This window comes from Priapulus caudatus, unplaced genomic scaffold (assembly GCF_000485595.1).
Source record: "Priapulus caudatus unplaced genomic scaffold, Priapulus_caudatus-5.0.1 Scaffold15, whole genome shotgun sequence".
NCBI classification, from domain to species: Eukaryota; Metazoa; Priapulida; class Priapulimorpha; order Priapulimorphida; family Priapulidae; genus Priapulus; species Priapulus caudatus.
Genome location: NW_014577076.1, coordinates 1188491 through 1205384, shown reverse-complemented (window position 1 = coordinate 1205384; position 16894 = coordinate 1188491). Strand labels below are relative to the sequence as shown.

The 16894-nt window shown below is 45.6% G+C and overlaps 1 protein-coding gene across 3 annotated transcripts in view; it reads left to right on the top strand.

Moving 5' to 3' along the window:
- LOC106809781 (oxidation resistance protein 1-like) overlaps nucleotides 1-16894 on the top strand; it is a 79441-nt gene that overhangs the window by 29757 nt on the left and 32790 nt on the right. For 2 of the 3 annotated variants that reach the window (XM_014813003.1, XM_014812988.1), the window contains exons 2-8: nucleotides 2043-2260; nucleotides 4560-4673; nucleotides 8599-8895; nucleotides 11086-11261; nucleotides 12536-12603; nucleotides 13073-13348; nucleotides 15231-16322. In XM_014813003.1, the coding sequence (XP_014668489.1) occupies nucleotides 2043-2260; nucleotides 4560-4673; nucleotides 8599-8895; nucleotides 11086-11261; nucleotides 12536-12603; nucleotides 13073-13348; nucleotides 15231-16322 (2241 nt within the window). The remainder of the gene's footprint in view (nucleotides 1-2042; nucleotides 2261-4559; nucleotides 4674-8598; nucleotides 8896-11085; nucleotides 11262-12535; nucleotides 12604-13072; nucleotides 13349-15230; nucleotides 16323-16894) is intronic. The other variant, XM_014812996.1, reaches the window with a different exon arrangement.

Sequence of the window (16894 nt, the reverse complement as noted above, 5' to 3'; positions counted from 1 at the left end):
ATAACCCTAAACCTAGCCCTAACCCTATAACCCTAAACCTAGCCCTAACCCTAACCCTAGAAATGACTCTTTTTTAAGAATGGAAGGATCAATTTCGAACAAGGGGGTGGTCGGTGAGATAGGACGAAATGGCGGAATGGGAAACTGGCGAAACGGGAAACTGGCGAAATGGGAAACTGGCGAAGTGGGAAACTGGCGAAATGGGAAAATGGCGAAGTTGGAAATGGCGAAATGGCAAATGGCGAAGTGGGAATTTTTAATGGCGAAGTGGGAAAATGGCGGAATGGGAATAAACCGTGGAGACAGCGCGAACATGCGCCGTGCGCAATGTAATAGTGTGTTGTGTTGTATGCTGGGTGGCGGCAGTGGTTGTGGCCGTGGTGGCGGCAGTGGTTGTGACCGTGGTGGCGGCGGTGGTTGTGGCCGTGGTGGCGGCAGTGGTTGTGGCCGTGGTGGCGGCGGTGGTTGTGGCCGTGGTGGCGGCAGTGGTTGTGACCGTGGTGGCGGCGGTGGTTGTGGCCGTGGTGGCGGCAGTGGTTGTGGCCGTGGTAGCGGCGGTGGTTGTGGCCGTGGTGGCGGGGGGGGGGGTATCTCGGGGTAAACACAATAACGCGTGACTTGCTAACAATATGAGTTTCCGCAGCTTCGTACGCGCTTGTTCGTAACCCACACAGGATTGCCACGAACTAATTAATAGTCAGCAATAAATACCATGACATACTATACATTAAACTCCGCCACATGCACATTCATGTATCTACGCATACTTCATGCACGCTGTTATCTATATACTATCATTATTATTAGTAATTTCTTTCCATAAATGTGAGCACCCACCCTCACACAAGACACCTCTACCGCTGTACAAAGACTAATCTGCAGATCTGCTAACTGTAAGCTCAGCTCGGCTGACATTGCCACACACCTCACTTTCTATATGCTTACGTTCTATACGGGTAAGGTTTATAGACTATATAGACTATATATTGACTTCTAGAATATGTAGGTCGAATGCAAAGCAGACAGCCCCAGTGAAGGGAAGCCCAGATCACCCAACTCCCAGAAAATATATCCGGCTGTTTACACAATAAGCGTTCGTGAACGTTCATGAATCGCTTTATTTCACCGCAGGGGTTGCAGCTGGCCATGTGTTATGTATTGTTTAGCACTTGTGAGTGAAGCCCTACGTGCATAATTAAGACTGGACTTCAAAAAGCACTCTGACTCATTTATCTTTTTTTCTTCTCATGGTGTTGCGGTGAAAAACGTTGCCGCTGTCGGTTTGTGTTTTGAGGCTGTTTATCTGCACGCAACCGTGTTTTCTCATAGCAAAAACCAAGGGGCCTGAAATGGGAAACGGCATTCAACCGTGATATTAAATCAAACTGAAATAACGAGGTAGAGCGTTGGAAACAGGAACGCGTACGAATGGTTACTGAATTTTTATCAACAACACACGGTGTTGTCCGTGTCATTCTATCAAGCGCTGTTGCATATGTGATATTTATAGTCATTCTCATAATGCTACAATATGTCTGTGAGGTGTTGTGTTCAGTTGATATAATCAGAGTCAAGCATATTTAGCTTGCCACTAGAAATGTTTCCTATAACATATTAGCAACAAGCAGGTTATACTTACCTCAAATGTCTTGTAACAAAATTTTCATTTTTTCTATCCTGACTGACGTTTGTTCCTTTTCCTCGTAGCTATGCTACTCTATCATGGCATTAAGTGATTTCCTGATGATACGTTAATACGTTGATACGTATACAAATATATATAATAATCTATTTATATATCTGTTAATATATTAATATTCAAGACAGCGACATCATTACCATTGATGTCCTCGTGGCAATATTAATATATCTATTAACATATCTATTGATACATATTTTACATCATCTCTGGCCTAATCTGTTGCAGTGCAAAACAGCACACATTAGATGTACTTCTGATAATAATAATTAATAATACATCGATTAACATATATCTAGCAATATGCGTCTCTCACCATCTGTGCCTCTCTTCTCAATTACAGACACGAAGGAGAACAAGGAGAACGTCGCTGACGGCGTGAAGCCCCGGCCGCCGGAGAGGAAGCTGAAGATTCGTAACGTTGTGCAGCCGCCCGGCACGATCAGGTACGCTGTCACCGGCAGCGACACACTACACAGCATCGCAGCCAAGTTCGACACGACTCCCTCGGAGGTGAAGAAGCTCAACAAGCTCTTCTCGACGACCGTGTTCGCTGGACAGGTGAGTGAGCGTGATGGCACCACTGTCCACGAGAGATTTCATGTTCACGTTATTGAGTCATAGTGTGGCCCGATGGTACATCGGATCTAAGGGTCGTTATCGTATCGGTAAGGTGGGCTAAAGTGAGTGTGAATTGGGGAATGTGTGTGCAAGTGGAGGCCGCAGTTGAGGCAGCTCATGAGAGAGGATTTCATGTTCCGGTAACAGGGTTGCAGTGTTTCCCGTTCATTGTGCAGCTGAGCTGTAGGTAGCATGGTGGTGGTCATCCTCAAACCAATCAACAGATCAATAATCGAGTCGATTTTGACTTTTTTAAATCACCTTTGTTCAGTAATTTGTCATTGTCATCAAAAGTCATTTCATTACCGTTATCGTCTTCACCGGCAACAGCAGTAGCAGAAACTGTTGCACCAGCAGCAGAAACAATTATGTATAGCCGCAGTAACAGCAGTAGCAGTAGCAGCAGCAGTAGCAGTGGCGGCGGTGGTGGGGTGGCGACAGCAGCAGCGGCAGGAGGAACAACAACAACAACAACAACAACAACAACAACAACAACAGTGGCAGCTGCTGCGTACTGTTGCTAAGCTTGTGATCAACACCCCCGTTCATCCCCCTACCGATGCTGTCATCCCATCTCTACGAGATCCCGCAGTTGGTCACAAAGCGTTCTCAACCACAATCTAGTCTTTCATGCCTCACAGCGAGCCGTATTCCTAAACGCGTGAATTTTTTATTGGACGGAAAATGATCATCACACAGTCGTCATAGCTACTACTTGGCGGCGACTTTATATTGCCTGTAAAAAATCTCATTGAATGGAGTGGAGATGAATCATTCAGGAAGGTATAGCGAAAATGTTCTCTAAATGCCTGACTGATTGCTGACTACGTGTGGAATGATGGTCGGGCGCCGACGCACGCATATTTGAATCCAGTCTTTGGCCTCCGTATTTCCTTTGCAAAATGATGTGATTGTTCATGGATCACTCAAGATCGAGGCGTTAACCATTAGGTTACTGAAACATGTATTTTTTTCTCCTATTTGAGGTATACTTGACGGGATTTTCCATGCCGTGGTAATCTCTAACTATCATATAATCAGGGGTTAATAATGGCAAATTGTCATTATTAACCCCTGATATAATCCAATGCCAAGTCAATCGGTAGCGTGACTTTTTAGATCGGCTTAGTGACGTTACGTGAAACGAGACATTCACTAATTGTGTAACTAGTTGTGTAACTTGTGTGTCTAAATGTTCACTAGTTGTGTAAGGGCAGGGGGGTCGGGCACATCTACTGATTACAGCTACGCAAAGGCATCGCATCTCCGCATGGGGCATATCGTTTGTAACGCCATAATAATCCACATAAAACTAAGTATTGCCATACAGTTCTTTGTTGAGTAAACTAAATGGAGTATTGTCATAGGGATCTCTTTTGGACTTTGTCATGTTCCGTGTCTCTCTGTGTCTGTGTGTGCGTGCGTGCGTGCGTGCGTGCGTGCGTGCGTGCGCGCGTGTGTGTGTGTGTGTGTGTGTGTGTGTGTTTGTGTGCGTGTGCGTGTGCGTGTCTGTGCGCGCGTGCGTGCGTGCGTGCATGTGTTAGTGTTTGTGTTTCCTCGTTAATGCACGAGTTGGCCGCATGATCGCGATCTGTCTGTTTGTCCATTCCGCAGACACATCCTAAAATGTGTGCGCACGTGTGTCACAGCCGGCGTTCACGGCCGATAACTGCCAAACGTAGTGTGAGCGTGAGAGTGAGGGAGAGGGGAACGCGTAATGAGCCGTAAAAAGATGGAAGCTAGTGCAATCCCCGCCTGCGTGCTTGCGGCGTGGATATATGTCGGAGGCTGCTGATCGGGGTGGGGTGTATAACACTGTATGTCATTAGCGTTCGTGCCTCGACATCTCCTTCTACATGATTGCGCAGTTTCGCATGTGGATATACATAGCTGTTTCCGTCATCAATGCACCTGCAGATAATTTACAGGTGGAGAGACTCGTTGGCGGTGGTTTAGAGGCTCGAGTACTGAGCGAGAGTGTGAGGCTATTATACTGGGCGATGTTTGATATTTACCTGGTTGGCAGATTTCATTGTATTGTTTTATGTAGAGATCGAGCTCCCTGGTTGGATTAGAGTAGGGTTATGGTTTCTGTTAAGAAATATGGTTAGGGGATATAGTGATGATGACGATGACGACGACAATGTATTGCCGGGATCCTAAATTAGACTTGAGTTAGATGTAGCTACCTCTGTAGTGTAGCTGCCATTGTTGATAATATTTAATAACTTTTTTCCAGACTATGTATGTGCCAGATCCAGATTACGTCATTCCCTCTCCATCACCAGTGGAGGCAATCCCTACTGTGACATCGCCAGAGAAAGGTGGTCCTGTATTCAACTTTACTGCCAAGGTATATATAAGTGATATGTGATCGCGTGCTTTATTCTAAGCATGGCTATCGTCAGAATCATTACGGAGAAAGAAGTAAAAAAAAATTTCTATGAATCGTTTCGAGTCGGGTAAGCAGCCTACATTCTTCTCAACTCTGCTTATCGAATGTCTCTTGTCATCGTGGTTGCTCTGGCAACCAAGAGCATAAATCACTCTGCCAATAATTGTCCTCGCAATCTTTATATAAATATGCTGTTCGTAGTTCAAGGTATTAATACGCACTACCTGTCCCCTGCGTCTGTTCAGTAACCTTACCCAAGGGTATGCTGTTAGGGACTGATCAATAAGGCTTAAAGTTTATGGTAATGATAATTCCCAAAATACTATTGCACTTACGGTGTGATAATGGTTTTGTCAGTCACTTATCTTAACTCTGCAACTACCTAACTTGCGCAATAATCAGATGTTATTGTTGTCATACAGTCTCTTATGGGACAGTGGCCATCTTTTAAGGCAAGCATGAACCCAGTGGGGCTCAAGGGGTCGTTGTCGTATCAGGTACTACAGATATGTACCCGAGGTACATATATGTATACACAAAGTGTACCAGACTTGTACTACAGAAGTGTAACAGTAGTGGGTAGAAGTGTAAAGTATCCCCTAACCCTAACCCTAACCCTAACCCTAACCCTAACCCTAACCCTAACCGTAACCGTAACCCTAACCCTAACCCTAAACATACCTCATATAAAAATATAAACATAATACCAGGAGTAGATAATAGGGAAGGAGTGTGACTTCAATAAACAAGGGAAATTAAACAAGGGAACGATTACGATTATGGGAAAGCCTTATAATACCTACGATTTACTACGCATAACTCATCCAACTTGAGCTCAAATCGTACACAGTACATTCGCCTAGCATCGTGCGAAATCGTTTCCTCGTATACACCCCCAATCCGGAGATATAGACTAAAACGTACGACACGATTTTCCATTCTGCTGCCAGCAAACTCAATGCGTTTTGCGCCGAAATTTAAACAAGGGGCAGCTACTCCTGATAATACTAAACAACCTAAAACTACCTCGGGTACATATCTGTAGTACCTGATACGACAACGACCCCATCTGCCCCAGTGGGTTGCTGGTTGGCTAGGTAGCGGTATCATGAACGTTAACAGGAGAAACCGTTGAAGTGCACATGCTGATGTACGACCAGCAGCATAGCGTTCGTAGAGTAGCTTTCTATTTAGTGGTTTGAGCAAGGTTATATCGTATAGATCTGTATCATCACCATTACTTGTCACTCTCCTAGTGTTTTCATTTAGTTTGACTCAGCCGAAGTAAAAGACTGAATCGATATGGCAGAACATGGAAAACTATTGCATTTATTGCCGACTGTCGGATGTGTGCTCTCACAGCCACATCACAGAGAGCCCTCAAGGCTTCTCGGGCCATCTCTCTCATCACTCCCGCGATGATTTCTGCGCACTTGGCATCATTATTCAGAAAGCATCGGAAGAAGGTTTTGAGGCAATTACCACTATTAGTGTAACGTTGCCTCGAACTGTCTAGTAATTGCAATAGGAAGTGAAAAAGTGTTAGACCTAATGGCAATGCATCAGTGGCAAGTAGAACATCGATAACTATCGCTAATAGTTCACTGAACAAACGATAGTTTTCGATAGTTGAAAAATTTAAAAATCAGGTTTGAATATATACTGCTAAAGATGTATTTGCACGTAAATATGCCTGGAAACCATTACCGACACGTCCGTCATTGTTATAAATATTTAGACTGGTCCCTGGTCGTGTACGCATAGTCCACTCAACTAGCTCACTCGCAATGCACGAGTGAGTGAATGATTGGATATCAGTTTAGTAACTAACGTGAACCAAAACGTACGTACGTACCTACGAATCACAGGCACTTGGGCCGTTTCAATAATAAAATGATGGTTAATAAGCCTATAATTAACTTATCAGTACTAGACCTGGCAGTATTCATAGTTTGATTTGACCTAATAACTTCACTTCAATACCGTCCAATACACCGCTGAAACACACATTCCTATAGCGCGCACGCCATTGTGCACAAATACACAGTAGGATAGAGCCTACGGACAATCACCCCCGGACAATGCCCCGGACAATCACCCCCCGGACAATTAGCCTGGACAATTACCCCCCCCCCGGACATTTACCCCCCATGCCATTCACCCCCCAGACAATTACCCCAGTACAATCACCCCCCGAACAATTACCCCTGGACATTTACCCCCTGGACAATTACCTTCGGACAATCACCCCCTGGACATTTACCCCCCGGACAATTACCCCGGATATTTACCCATCCATTCACCCCCCAGACAATTTACCCCCATACAATCACCCCCCGGAACTTACCCCCTGACAATTACCCCCCGGACATTTACCCCCGGACAATTACCCCCGACATTAAGGCCCCGGACATTTACCCCCGACAATTACCTCGCCCGACAATTGACATTTACCTCCTATGCCATTCACCCCAGACAATTTACCCCCGTACAATCACCCCCCAGACAATTACCCCCCAGACATTTACCCCGGACAATTACCCTCCGGACATTTCCCCCCGGACATTTACTCCCCGACCATTTACCCCCCGGACATTTACCCCCCGGACATTTACTCCCCTGACATTTACCCCCCGGACATTTAGAGGAGGAGTTAGAGGACGACGTAGAAGGTAGTGGAGGAGGAGGAGTAGGAGGGGGAGAGGAGGAATCGAGGAGGTGCAGGTGGTCGTTGAGGGAGGAGGACGAGGAGGAGGGGAGAATGTGATGGCACCCTTCTCTACCTCCTCCCTCCACCTCCTCTTCTCCTCCTCTCCTCCTCCTCCACCTTCTCCCCCTCCTCCTCCTCCACCACCTTCTCCCCACCTTCTCCCCACCTTCTTCCCCTCCTCCTCCTCCACCTCCTCTCCTCCTCCTCCCTTTCCTCCTCCTCCTTTCCTCCTCCCCCACCTTCTCCCCTCCACCACCTTGCCCTCCACTACCTCCTCCCTTCTCTACCTCATCCTCCTCCACCTTCTCCCCTCCTCCCCTTCCTCCACCACCTCCCCACGTTCTTCCCCTCCTCCTCCTCCACCTCCTCTCCTCCTCTCCTCCACCACCTTCTTCCCTTCTCCTCGACCTCCTCCTTTTCAACCTGTTCAACAATAAATAATAAACAACAAGTGAGTAATTGTCCGGGGGGTAATTGTCCGTGGGGTAAATGTTCGGGTGGTAAATGTCCAGGGGGTAATTGTCCGGGGGGTAATTGTCCGGGGGGTGATTGTCCGGGGGGTATTTGACCTAGAACCCCTACGAATATTTAAGTTTTATTATAACAGTATATTACACAATTTTTCGATTACTGCAATAGTATCGGCAATAGTATTTTAACTATCGCAAAACATTTGCATTAAAATTGCACCCAGTAGTCACCTCTGATTAACACCATTTAAATAATCATTTAATTTTAATGAAAATTTGAAAATATTCAGATCTAGAAGGCACTTTGCTCACAGCGTGAAGCGATGGGCATCACTAAGGCTTGCCATGCTATCCCTTAGCAATTCTTACATGGCGTGCCTTAATTCTTAAGGTGCTGTGTGTGCCACGCTGCCTGTATGAACTACTTATAATCGCCTGCGATAACCTCATTAAGAATGCTATCCGAATATAATACAGATGCCACCCGTATGAAACGGCCACGAAATGTGATGAAAGTGCACTATTGTGGGTCATTTCGTTATTAAAAACAATGCCATGATAAATTTGTTTGACGCACTTTGCTTCAGATATTGCTCACGGCCGTCGCCGTGTCTAATCCTAATTGAAATCCTATCTTAATCCTAATTCGCCCTGATTCTAATTCGCCCTGATGCTAATCCGCCGTCATCACTGTTTTCGACAGCAGCCGGAAGCCAAGTCGCCGACATCGCCGGCATCAGTGAGTCCGAAGCCAGGCCACGTAGAGCGGGTGTTTGAGTACGAGCCAGCTTTCATTGAGCAGTGGGTGAACGTAGACAGCCAGCCTCCTCCCCCGCCGCCACCTCCTCCTCCCATGGCGGCGGCGGGGGGAGAGACGGATGAGCCGATGTCGCCAACGAAGCGGCTGCATCACATCAGTGAGGAGGAGGCGGAGAGACTCGACAAGGAATGTCTCGAGAAGTTTCTCAAGATCAACGTGAAATACATCACAGATGGACAGGTGTGCATGTGTGTGTGTGTGTGTGTGTGTGCGTGCGTGCGTGAGTGCGTGCGTGCGTGCGTGCGTGTGTGTGTGTTAGGGGGACTATGAGCGTGCATGCATGGATACGTGCCTGCAAAAGATAATCCGCAGATATTACACAGTCACATCCTCTCTACTGTGGCTCATGTGCATATGCAAATGAGATACTACGCAACAAAATTTGTGATGCGCTGTAATATTTCATTCAATCTACTTTCGTAATTCATTAATATGATGTTTTAGTACTTGACTATGGGGTTGATTTTCATTTGCAAGACGAACCTGTGGACGCAAGTTCATTATGATTAAATAAGTGTAACTGGTCTGTAAGTAGTTTATAAATATTCATTGACTCAATCATTTTAATTATTTATAAAGTGTAATATAAATATTCATGCACTTCATGAAGGTATAGTATGCACAAGCTATTGAAAGCTATTTGTTTCTATATAAGCTTAGGGCGTAGATACGTAACTCATGCATCTCGATGGTGTAACACATTTTTAGCTCACCTTGACATCCTCAAGATGAGCTATTGCCATGGGTCGTCGTCCGTCGTACGTCCGTCCGTCCTTCCGTCAACATTTGGTTACGGTCAACGATAACTCAGGAACCGTTTGACCCACATGTTTGAAATTGGGTATGGTTGTTACTGCTATGGGAGAGGTTTGAACGTCCTATTTTGGAGCACGCCAGCCGACGTACTTTCGAGCCACGGCTTTTTTTTGGCAAAAATGGAAATTGCCATTAGTCAGTTCAGGTTCAACGGATTTTGCTCATTTTTGGTATGTGAATGAATAAGGGCTGGCCCCAAAACGTATTACAAGGGTTTTGATATTTAAAAAAAAAATTATGCAAATTAGGTAGGTTTTGGCAATTATATAGCATATTATATAGACAGGCAGATAACAGTCTTGTGGTGTCACACTCGTCTGGTTCGTTTTACAAGATTTCATTGACAATATCTTTAATGCAAAATTGGTATTTCCTTTCCACCCTGCCGATAAAACGTCTATATTAGAGTAAAGTTTTACAAAACATGTCGGAACGCAGCATAACCTGTTTATTTCGAACGCCATCGCTAAGAAACATCAAAGCGGGTATAGCGCCATCTACCGTCACAAATTGTGATTCATTTTGGTTTATAAATTATTATTGCGATATACAGATGGCAACCGTGTGCTACTGCCTAGAAAAACTCATATGAAGTAAACACTTCCACGCAACCAATTAACCTTTGACAAAAGTTGTGTTATGGGCAGGGAAACACCATTGTCACGTGGTATATAGCAGCTACGTGGAATAAGCGTATCTTCTCAATCTTACACGTTACACATCGGGAGCTCCGCTTTTAGGCAGTGCCTAAATCTGAATATTATAAAAACATTAAATGGCGATCATTTAGGTGTAACGCCATCACTCGCCCACATCTCAGACTTTCACATCTCAAACATTAATTTTCACATAAAAAAATTACACATAATTATCAAGAGTATATAATGGGAGTTCTCCCATATATACTCTTCGTTTCTATAATGTACGTCGATGGTTGCTCAATTAAAACTGACTTCTTCTCACTCACTCATTTGTGTCCGTTTTTGTGGTGAGCTACAGTGTCATTGACACTTTCATTTAACTTTTGCAGTATTCCCTAATATCACAATCATCCTTCCACAATTATTTTCTTTCCCTTCTCCTCCCTTCCGCCACATGGAAGGGTTACTTTCGAGGCTGTAATTGCCATATTTCATCAATTATTAATTATGCCCACGTTACTAATATGACTCGAAGGGAATACCCAAACGCCTTCTTCTTCTGCATTGTATGTTTTGTTGGTCAACTCGAACTGCGGTGGTGCTTTAATAAATTGTCCTTCTTTTGCAGGAAGTTGTCACGGGTGTTCTCTTAGTCAACATAAATGCAGTCATGTTTTTATACATCGTTCATCTATTGCAGGACATTGTCTGCTGGTCACTCAGACTGCAGGGCTGTCTCCACACACTGCCCTGTTGCAGTTGTGCTCGACATTCAAAACGCAGTCATACATATTTTCCAGCTGTTGTAGGGCATCTGTTCATCGTGCTCTGTTAGTGATGTCTCCATCCTGTCACATTTCATTGACATTCTGCTGGTCCAAATGTAGTCATATACATTGACTTTCTATTGCAGGGCGTTGTCAATGGTGTTCTACTGGTCACTCCGAACGCGGTTATGTTTGACCCTAACACATCGGACATATTGGTGATTGAGAACAGCACTGAGACATACAGCGTCATGGCACCCATGGAGACGATCATCAGTGCAGCCATCTTCCATGACATGAGCACGGCAGGAGGCGGGACAGTGTAAGTTAGCTCACACTGTGCTGCACGTGTGTTTCATTCTAGGTGCTTACCATATATGCACCTCCGTGTGCAGTATGTATTGTAGTATCATTGTGTACACGTGGATTTGACTGTATGTGTGCGTCAAGTGTCATGATTGGTATGGAGTAGTGGATAGATGCCTAATCGCAATGTCTCATGCATAAGAGTAAGTCCAACAGTCCACAGATTAGATTGGCACCCAAGTTTATTCAAGTTTCGTACGATTTTAGTTTCTCAGCATCCGCTGCCAAACACATGTATACAAGGGCCAGTGATACACATATAGAATAACACAAGTCTGAAAACCAAACTAGTCGAAAATTTATATTTCTACTATGTTACCAGGAGTGAATAAAAACAAATAACTAAAGATTTACTAAAAACTAGACAGTCCTGCTCAAAGGTTACGAGTCTTAGACTGGGTACGGGCTGCTATTTTCAACACTGGTAACTTAGTATTAAATTACATAATTCACTCAAGAAATCTAATAAGAAAAATTTTAAAATAGAAAACTTTATTGCATAAGTGTTGAAAAAGATTATGTGGTAAATATATGATTTTTTTCTGGTGCTTTATTATCCACAACATAGCAACATAGAATTCAAATGAGAGAATTGATTAAGATTAGAGTAAAAGCAGCATTTAACTTCTGGGCAAAGAATTACCTCTAGTTGCTGATCTCCCTCCACATGGGTGTGCTTTTTAGTTTAAATGTAAAATGAGCAAAGCTGTGCTAATTGGGTAATTGCTACATACCAGTACATTATGATTAGTAAAAATTTCCCACAAAATGTTTAACATTTTCCACTTCTAACTTACTCCTTCACACATAGTCTCACAATTGCAACATCACCGTATATACGAGTGCCAACAGTCACCTTGCTATTACCCGCTTATGCTGTACATGAATGTCATCTGTCTTTTACTGTACTTACGCTGACTACTTATGTATGTCATAAATAAGCACCATCGGGGAATGATGACTAATGACTAATATGTGTGCCATACATCAAAGCCATCTGGTGTTCAGTTACTACCATTGTCAATAAGCTCTACTCCCTTTTAAATAGTTATCTCTCTGCACAGATCGATATGTTAATATGAATTTATAAGTGCTATTTGGTCGTAAATATAGGGTTATTACCCAGTTGTGTTATGGTTTGTAATGCACATCATCTATGTTCCAGGCATATGCTATTCATCAGCCTTCTTGGTCTCTTGCTAATGTTTCATCATGTGTGTTGTTGTTTAGGGGTGGAGCCACACCTGAGATATACCATACTCCAGGCTGCCCTTTACATATAATTGCTCAAATGAAAGGTACTTATTTTTTCCAAAAATGACATATTGTTTTATCTCTTGTTTCAGTAATGCAGTACACATCAACATGTTCCCCCTCCCCTTCTCTCTCTCTCTCTCTCTCTCTCTACTCTCTACTCTACTCTCTCTCTCCTCATCCTATTCTCGCTATTCTCTCTCTCTCTCTTCCTCTCTCTATCTATCTCTCTATCATCTCTCCTCTGCTCTCTCTCTCTCTATCTATCTTCTCTTGCTCTCCTCTATCTCTCTTTTGCTCTCTCTATCTCCTGTCTCTCTCTCTCCCTCTCTCTCTTTCATATCTCTGTTTCCCCTCTCTCGCCTCTCTCCCTCCATCTCTTTCTCTCAATCCCCTTCTTTCTCCTCTCCCTCTCCACCCACGCTATCTCCCTCTGTCTCCCTTCCTCTCTGTATCTTGCCATTTCGACACATAGACCTAATGGTAATCACCGCTTGCACTGCTTCCCGGCAGATGAGGATGCGTCGACGCGGCCGGCACAGATGTCGCGCATGTCGACGATCACCAGCGAGGTGTCGGACCACTCCGACGAGACGCAGCCAAACGACAGCGACGCCGAGCTCGCGGCCGATGCCGAGGAGATGCCCGAGCTCACCAAGTGGGTGCTGGGGGCAACGACGATGGCAACGATGATGTCCATCGGCAGCGAGGACGGCGGCACGCCTACCCCGAAGGCGCTCTGCTCGTGCGGTGCCGAGGAGCAACGCGCCAACTACTTCTTCGAAGGCAGTGAGTACTTGCGTGTTCTGTGGCGAGCTTTCAGCTCTAGTTGACGATGTTCATCTGGTGGTATTCTTGCTGAAGTCACTTGTTGCTATGTGCAGATTGTTGTGCCGTCTTTCACTAATGCACTAACGTGTGTCTGTCGTTTCACCTTAGCTCCGAATTTCTACAAGCTTTCTGAAATAATCGACTATTATATGGATTGCCTAATACTAAACTAACTGCGGTAGCAGTATACTATACTAGTACTATGCTAGTACTATACTAGTAATTCACTAGTGTATTATACACTCGTGAACTGAACTAATACCAAAGAGTAGGTCTGAGGATCATTCAGGCTTTGGTATTTGTGCGTGTGTTCTTGAAAGATTGAAGCCTTTTCGTCATAATTCAGGTACAAGAGACCTATAGTTTCTGCATAATCATTCGATACTAAACAAAACTGACTGAAACTTGCTGTGCATGCAGTTTTTACTGACCTAGCACCATAAAGGCATTGGCTTAGGAAGGGTTTTACACCAAAATATTTGAACAATAACTTTTTTACGAGTCTTTACATAAGGAAAAATGCCTTACATTAACCAGAGGTGTGCTGTCTGCACAGTGTTATAAGGTGCTGAACATTCGCTGTTCATTGCTACCTTGTTGCTAGTGGGGCAGAGCGGCGGTTATTTAGGTTCACATCTTCTTCAATCGTGTGTACACAATAACCGGGAGTTGTTCAATCTCACTCACGGGTGAATCAAGGTGTATTTATATACTCGCGTAATAGTTTATCGGCAACTATTTTAACATTTTACTCCTAACTAACTGACGACACTGACACGTGTTATTATGTCATTTATATTTTAATTTCAAACATATTCGCTCTGCATCATATCATTTGTATAAACAAACTCAAAAGGCGGAAAGGTATTCGGATGGTTTGTTGTCACAAAGAAAATGTGACAACGACGAAAGTGCAAGTTCTACCGTATTCGAACCGAATTGAACCGACAAAACAGTAGGGGTGTAACGATTCACGGAGACATCGGTGCATCCGATACAGTGGCCCACGATACGATAATCGATACGCAGCGTCCGTATCACGATACAAACGATACGCATGTTAAGCAGTGAATGAGCCTGTAAGGCAAGCTAAACTATTTAATAAAGCACCTGTAATTTCTTTTAAATTGAATTTTTTATTTTATTTTATGAACTCTTTAGTATCACGTAAATATCATCGGCCGCCATAGAAACATGGGTCAATATATGTCGCGTGCATGTATTGCCACCAAAACCGCAAGTCAATCAAGAGTGCTGATTGACTGATGCGTGTCGTTACTGCGCACATACTGTGGGACTGTGTATGGCGCGCACGTAAGTGAAGCGGTCGATGTTGTCTATATATTGAGTGTGGCTGTGACATACTCATGATACGTTTGCGTTGTCAAAGTATTGGAATAGGTATTATAACAGTAAAATTAATTTGACCATTTATGTCGACCGACTGTTTCTGTCTGTGTATCGCAATATGTATCGTATCGTGACCTACGTATCGAGATACGTATCATATCATGACCTTAGTGTATCGTTACACCTCTACAAAACAGTACGCCAGGGTGACTAAAACATTCACTCACCATCAACGTAGACGCACAACTAAACTGCTTAAATTAGTGCCGGTATTTGTATCCCATCTTATTCCACGCGTCGTGGGTGGATAGCTAACAATTGCCTATCGCTGGGAGAGCTGCTGTCAGGCATACCCGCATAAGCTGAGTGAATCTTTATTCTTGCGGTAGGATGAATTCGTGCGGTTAGGCTAACGTTGTGCATAGGCCGCGTATCTGCACTTCTTCGTACTTATCCGCTGCTGTGGCTTTCCTATCTTTCTGATTGGTAGGTCAGTGCAGTCGTAGCAGTGCTGCCGTCGCGAATCCTGCCCTTGCTCAAAGTGAATACTACAATGCTTTCAATCAGTCGGAGACGACGATGCCGGGTGTGGAGCCGCAACGCCCCACGCTGCCTCGCATCCAGTCAGCGTACGAGGCTACAACCCTAGAAGACATGGCTGCGGTGTCAGAGGGCACCACGACTACGCTTCCAAAGCTAGCCAAGGTCACAGTGCCAGAGGGCGCCACGGAGCAGGACTCTGTTGCCCGAGAGCCTGTGACACCAAAGATCAAACTGCACAGTTTCCACATCGGCTCAAGCGACCTTGAGCAGGATAGTTCCTCGCCTGACACGCCGCTCCCACCCAGCACTCCGCAGCTGGGGACTCCACAGCCAACCCCATCCCCTGATTCCCAGGAATCACCTCAGCCTCCCGGGTCCCCGCCGCCACCAGAGGGCAGCTCGCCACTGCATGACAGCCCACCACCGCAGGGCAGCCCGCTACCAGCAACCGTTACTGCATCAGCAGACGAAAACATAGCCGATGGGGAATGTGAAGGCGATGCCGTCTTCACCGACGGCAAAGACGAGGAGGAGGCAGAGCCGGCTGCTGCTGACGCTGGCAAGGAGAAGAAGCGAGACAACTCCAAGATCCTCCAGCGTCGCGCGACCTTCCCTTACTTCAGCATCATGTCCGACGAGCCGGTGGAGGGCGCGCCTGACCCGCTGCCGAGTCCCGAGCCGCGCAAGATGTCGCTGAAGATGCGCAAGTCGAACCCGGTCGACGGCAAGCCGAAGACGAAGCAGCGCTCACGCTCCTTCCGCCGGCCGCGGCTGTCGAGCCTCTCTGACTATGCCGCGCGCAGCCGCAGCATCGTCGGCTACACGGCGGGGCTGCTGCGCGGCAAGGACGGCGATGCAAAGACGCGCGGAGAGCGCGCGCCCATGTCGAAGGCCGACATCGTGTGTCAGCTTGAGCAGCAGCTGTGGTACACGGAGGAGGCACGGCGCGCATTCAAGGAGAGCGGCCGCAAGAGCAGCATCGGCATGAAATGCGTGCTGACGAGGACAGACCGGCCAGACCTGTTCGCGTCTATTGACGGTAGGTGTGAGCGTGCGTGTGCGTGCGTGTACGTGCCTGTGTGTGTGCGTGCGTGCGTGTGTGTGTGTGCGTGCGTGCATCACGCCGGTTAGTGGAACCGCACGGGACCGCTAGGTAGTTAGCAAGAGTGCATGCACTGCCACGCAACCAGCATCTGATGACAGACCACCACATTCATCGCGTTCGCCGCAGATGGAGATACTTCGTTTTAAAGTGAGAGCAAGCGCATTCAAAGGCCGCATTTTACAATTCTGACACCATCCAAAATTACTCTATAGTTTCTAAAAGTGGTAAAGCTGTTGTCACATCCATTTGGCATTCCAGTAATGCACACTTTTATGACACATAAATCTTCTAGGGAAACTGTGTTTCTGGCATGTGTTAGTGTGTGTCTACTCGTTGTCCAGCCAAACCCTGACACTCGCATGCATATAATACTCGCGCACATTGTCACATCTATGTCATTGTGTGAAGCATGCTCACGCCTGACCCCGCGTGACACCCCCTGACACCACACAAAATCACAATATCATGAAGTCCTCATGCGCGTATTTTGTGGTTGATGCCACGAA